Below are 6,275 nucleotides of genomic sequence, written 5' to 3'. Positions count from 1 at the left end.
CACCACTATTTTGTTGTGCTTAATTTAAGTTTATTTCATATTGCTATAATTTATTTTAATTTATTTATTATTTATTTTTGAGTGTGCTATGTTTGAATATTAGAAAAAATATAATTTTTGGTTTCACCAGTATCTTAAATGAATAACGATTTTTTATATCAAATTCAATTAAAAATAATTAAATTTCTCTTAAATTTTCTTCGCGAAACTGGCTATTATGCTGACTACACACGAGGCAGCCGATGAAGCAACGTATTGAAGCAACATGATTTTCTTGTTGAATATAGACGAGGCAACCGTTGAAGCAAGCAATACGGTAATCTCAGTAGTGCTTTCTGTATTATAAAATGAAAATACGGAAGAAAATTTTGATTTCTACCAAACCACTTTCTCAGTTCGTCTGTTTAACGAACTAAGCCAATAAACTCAATACACACGACGCAAACGAGAAAACAACTAATACAAATATTTTAATTTTCGGGCGACGATTGCGGCAACGAAAACGAAAAGTAGCGTCCTTTCGAATTTTTTCTCTGTGAGACTTCAAAAAAAAAAATTACTTTATTTACAAAGAAGATGTCGGCCTTAGAGAATAGGAAAACAGTAGAAGGAACATAGACGAGAGCGAAAAAACATGTTTCACATACCAGCGACATGTGACCGTAACAAGAATCATAAATTGCTTGATCTCACTGAAAAATCACAGCCTATAATGACAATAAAGTCCAAAGTAAGCAAAAAAAAAAACACTAGAGACTATGCATGAGCCAGGAATTTAGTGAAATATATGCATACCACTCTATCGAATATTTTTTAAACGTTGAAAAGCAAGAAATTAAAAGCAGCTATGGGCGCTCTCCCGAAATTAGCTTGCACTACATTCATTGTTTTGTACAACGGATTAGGGAAATATTTTTCGTGGGGGACCCGTGAAAGGACACCTAAATATAACTGTGAACTAATTATCGTCTAAACGACTAAAAAAATAGTAACTCAAATTGGCACAATAAAGTCCCATAATAATGTTTTTAAATAAGCCCTCCGCACTATGCCTAAAAACTTAAACAGACCAATCGTTAAGACCATAAGTCATAAATATGTGAGTAGAAAAACAATATTTGTTGCATCCGAAAAGATAGCTATTTCTTTTTACTGCATCAGTGCGTATTTCATTCCGCGTACGTTATTTCTTGTTTCGATTTCATACAAAAAATTGTTTCACATTTCCGTTTGACCATTTAAAAGTTGTTTATCTATCCGCAGATTTTCATCGCTAGTGGCTTGATTTTTTGGGCAACAGAAACAGGCTTACAATTTTAGTTGTTTGTTTCATCTAAATGAAAACATCTTGGGAAAATTACCCGATCTGGAATCCATAACTTAGCACCCAAAGTCAAATTTGCGTTTCTCGGCGTTTTTTTTTTGTGTAATTTCAAAAGATGAAATTTTCCTTACATTGTAATTATACGCTTTGATTTTGCTACTCTATGGTAGGATTTCGAGCTCCGAACAGCAGCTTTATTAAAGTTTTTTTTTTTAAATTTTTTTTTTTAAGGTATTTTTCACCCTTTTTATTCCTTTGCTAATAAACTCATTCAAAGGAGGAAAGAGAAAGGTAGGATGAACGAGTGTCATTTTAAGTTGAATTAAAAGAAAATACCATTCTAACGATACCCCACAAGTCTAAATCGGAATAATTTTCGCCAAGTTATTCAAGTTTTCGTAAAAAAATCTTTGAAAAAAGTTAAAAAACAGCATCAAAAATCTCATTATTACGATTCCGTTGAAAAGATTTTTAAATATTTTTAAGCAGATTTGTTAAGCTTAATATGTTTCGTCATCTGAGGGGATTTTTTTTCAAAAAGATCTTTAAGAAACTATTTTTATTCATAAAAAATTCCATTTTTAGAGGTATTTTCAAACCGACCCAGCTTACGTAAATCTTAACATTTTTCCAAAATATTTTGGTGAGCGTCTTCGTTTGTTATCCCGGCGGAAACAGCGCAACGTTTTTGGTGAGTCTAATGTATATATTTTGTTTCCCTTTTACTAACAAGCGTTAGAATTCCAACTGCTGAAAAGGCAATAAGCGCTACCATGCCTGTGCGCCTATGAATATGCTACACAATTTTTTCGGTCATCTGTCGCACTGAAGCTGTTGCCGAATACACTTTGTTGGCATTAAAAATTTAGCTGCACTACTGGAACACCCAAAGGCAATCAAATTTATTGCGCTCATCAGCGACGTGTGAGCGAACGGCAAAATACTTACATATATGTATGCACGCATACAAAATATCTGTGAATGTATGTAGTATACAAACTTAGTATCACATATGTATGTATATCCTACGCATACGTTGCTTTGTTTGTATGTATGCATGTAGCGTTGGGCGGGGTGGGAAACAATAGTTCACGGGCGCTGGCTATAAATAATTAAATTGCTTTTACAGTTTTACCTTCACTTTCTTTCTACATCCTCGAAGAAAACTCAATTCTATCCACACACATACAAATACACAGACACCTACACCGTCACACATACATACATACGCATACATTCTTAAAAACACTTATTGAAAGTGAAACACAACACCTACACAGGCGCGTTTTTGATTAAATATCGCCGTATGCGTTGTTGTTGCTCCTCTACGAGTGTCCACATTTCGATTCCCCCGAAAACTTTGTTGCTAGTTGCTGTTGAACTTGATACGCACTACATAAGCATACATATGTACATGCGTGTGTTACTTTAACCGCCACGAAAAGTGATTTATTGAAAAGAAAATAAGAAAGAAAAAAAAACCGACAAGAGGAACTACACACATTTTTCGTTGACTTTGTGTAATCATTCACATTCGCATCGTTGTTGGCGCTCCTCCAACGAAAACTACGCAAAAAAAGCAAAATAAAAACACTTTCAAGTATACGCAAGAGAACATACGCAAGTTAAGGGAAACATTTACAAGCCGTTGAATTAAAGGAAAGAAAAATAAAGTACACACAAATATAAATAATTACGCGCATTTGTAAACTTTGTTTGTTCTAATCGCCGTCGCTTGTACATATATCGTTTGTGCGCATTTGCAGGCGCCACATTTGTCGCATCCACAACAGCAGCGGCAGCAGCAGCGCCATCCAACTCACACACCACGGCGCGCGATAGAGTGACTCTACTAACCTCACCCCTGAAAACAGCCGCCCCAAATTTTACTTACCACTCTCTAGCAAACAGCAACAACGTCGCAGCTCACAATATACGCCTTTGTTGTTTGTGTTAAGTGTCGTCATCGATTTGATTAACAAAAAAAAAAAAAAAACTGAGTCAGTGTTTCTGGTTATTTGGAATTAAAAAGTTTTTGTGTTAAAAAGTAAAAAACCTTCCTTATGATCGGATCATTTTGGAATTTGTGTAGAGCGTGCCCATCAATGCCGGTCGACAAGGTGAGTGGTACAGTACGTAAATATCATTTTTTAATAATTGTTGTCAATAAATTATTGCTTTTATATATTTACAATATCTATGTGGTCATTTAGCTTAATTATTAAAGATATTATCGTAATAATTATGGTCAAAGGTACCCCTTTGTAAGTTTCTAGCGGTACCAGATGAATGTGGAACCTTTAGGAAGATTTAAAGTGGGCATAATGAAGAAGGCCTATATTTCTTCTAGAGACCCACTTTGGTGACATCCTTCAGATTTCAAAACTTTTTTAGTAGGTTACCTAATATCGAAGGACATAAGCTTCACTTGCAAGGAATTGGCAGGTTGTACAGAGAACACAAACGGGGATATAAGAGTCGGGTTTAAGTATAGTCCCACAATTGTTAAAGCATACCCAGAAAAACGACCACATCTAAACTTTTTCTCCTGGAAAATATTTACTTGACTTTGACAAGTGTGTTTATGTTGATCTCTTAGTGGTTGAGTGCGAAGCAAAAAAAGTGGTTGGTCACTACCGATACCAGACGGAGATCTAACCTTAGTTTGTCCCATAGTAGACAAGACTAAGATCCAGTTTTGAAACTGAGTAGCTACCAGGTATTTCATTGGTGTATTTACAAAAGAAAAGTTGGTCTTCCGAGGTTTTGGGTGTAGTCCTTAATGTAAAATTACTAACCATCACACTTACTTGCACTGTTGCCAACTTAACTATTACACTGTTGCTAGCTTAAATTCGTATACTGATAGTAAGCAGTGTGCGGTCTTTATGCGACAATGCCAGTATGAATTTTTCAACGTCGCAACAATTATACTGTTGGGGATGTAGAAGTATATTTTCCTGTTTTAACAATTATTTTCGCTGTGTGACGTAAAAGCCGTGGGAGATCTCACTCAGCTCCATTTTTATTTCAAAGAGTTGGAGTTGGTTGGTGAGACTCGAACCAACGGCATTTGATTAAGCTGATCAAATAGTGAAAAAATATTAAAGGATTTAAGAAGGTGGGAAGAACAGGGAATTTGAGGAGTTTTTGGCACAGCTCAATGTTCAACTGAAAACTTATGTAGTATATATGTATATACATGTATGTATGTAGGTACGAAATTTGTGAGCGAAACTAAAAAAAAAAATAAAAAAACATTGTACTTGTTTATTTTTGAACTTTAATTTCACATCTTCAATTCGATATAAAATAGAAATGGGAACCAACTAATTCTGTTCCTTGATGTTGTGACAAAAATCTACAAATTTACTCCACCTCCGAAGAAGCTTTTTTATGGCTGAAGTACACTCGGTGGTTTGCCACTGTCTGCCGAGGGGGGACCGCTATTTAAAAAAAAAAAACTTTGTTGATGTTGCTGAGACTAGGAATTGAACCATAGAGCTCTAGTGTGGCAATAGGCACAACTAAGCACTCGGCTACGGCGGAAAGAGCACTACTCAAGTACAAAATAGTTAGACAAAATGCAATAAAGTATTAAAAAAAGTTTAAATAAGGACAAAAGCGAATTATTCACTGATTTCGTTTACGTTTGATCTAAAAATACTTTTGAACTTATTGATCTTTTGTAAATAAAAGCTATCTTTGCTGTTAATAGTTTTATTATAATTTTTAGTCATGACCTCATACAAACATAAGCAGTTTCCCTATATGAAAACTATGTAAAATAAAACCGCTTTCTCCTTAATTTAAAAATTTTAACCGCTTTTTTTTTTAATTGCAATTTATCGAAACGTCGAAAAACGGTTTGGAAAAAAGACGAATAATGGAATACCGTAGTGAATAGTAAGGAAAAATTACACAAAATTGATATTTAAGATTATGGGCCATTCCAGAGAAATTTCTATAGTTAAGTTTAACTAATGATTTAACTATACTTTAAAATAAATAAGTTAACGACCCTATGTGTTAAAAATAAAATATATTTATAAAGTTATGAATTTTAAAAACTATGCAAAATGGACGTAGTCCACCTATGTACTAGAGATGCCAGATCGAAATAAAAAAGATGGAACAGAAATAAATCGGAAAAATATAAATCGAGCTCCCAAGATCGATTCACATATTGGCAAAAAAGTCATTTACTTAATTTTAACAAGTAAGAGCAGCGCTGTCTTCGGCTATGCCGAAGGCTTCATACCTTTCATGAACATCTGCAAATTTTAGTTTGACAGATTACTGATTTTGAATACATCTGCATACATCGATAGAGGAGTTACACGCTCGACCCTATTAAGCTGGCATTTCAGGGTACTATTTTATATATATATATAAGGAAAATTTTAAAGTTAGGGGGGGGCTCGAGCACCCCCTGCCCCTACCTGGCTACGCCCATGGGTATCTGAACAATCAGTGCTATAGTAGATAAAGCTTATACAGCATAGATTTTGACGATTTTCTCAGTAGACTTTGTATTATTATTTATAAAATATCTTACGAAATTTGTCGGTTTTAGCTGTTCAAATAAAGGAGTTTTACAGTAAAATCCCATATCTGAACAATCAGATGTATGGAAGATATATGTTGTAGTCACCCGATCCTTGTTATTTTCACTGTAAGTATTCTGTTAATAATGAGTGAAAATGGTGCGAAATTTCATGTTCCTAGCTGCATAAATGGAGGAGATATGATAAAAGACCTCATATCTGAACAATCAGTTGTATGGGGGCTGCAGGTTATAGTGACCCGATCTTCGTTATTTTCACTGTAAGTCTTCTGCTGATAATGAGTGAAAGCAGCGCGAAATTTCATGTTCGTAGCTGCGTAAATGGAGAAGTTATAACGAAAAATCTCATATCTGAACAATCAGTTGTATGGGAGCTATATGTTA

The 6,275-nt window shown here is 34.5% G+C and overlaps 1 protein-coding gene across 3 annotated transcripts in view; it reads left to right on the top strand.

Annotated features, from left to right (window-relative positions):
• Positions 1-3,095: 3,095 nt before the first annotated feature.
• The window catches only part of LOC118741686 (mucin-19), a 246,228-nt gene continuing 243,048 nt past the window's right edge, over positions 3,096-6,275 (top strand). For all 3 annotated transcript variants that reach the window (XM_036473676.1, XM_036473669.1, XM_036473663.1), the window contains exon 1: positions 3,096-3,444. In XM_036473676.1, the coding sequence (XP_036329569.1) occupies positions 3,388-3,444 (57 nt within the window). In that variant the 5' untranslated portion in view covers positions 3,096-3,387. The remainder of the gene's footprint in view (positions 3,445-6,275) is intronic.

The sequence above is a fragment of the Rhagoletis pomonella genome, unplaced genomic scaffold (genome assembly GCF_013731165.1).
Source record: "Rhagoletis pomonella isolate Grant_MI unplaced genomic scaffold, Rhpom_1.0 Rhpom_scaffold_00001, whole genome shotgun sequence".
Taxonomy (NCBI): Eukaryota; Metazoa; Arthropoda; class Insecta; order Diptera; family Tephritidae; genus Rhagoletis; species Rhagoletis pomonella.
The sequence above is the reverse complement of the archived record's forward strand: the minus strand, read 5'-3'. Positions and strand labels throughout refer to the sequence as shown.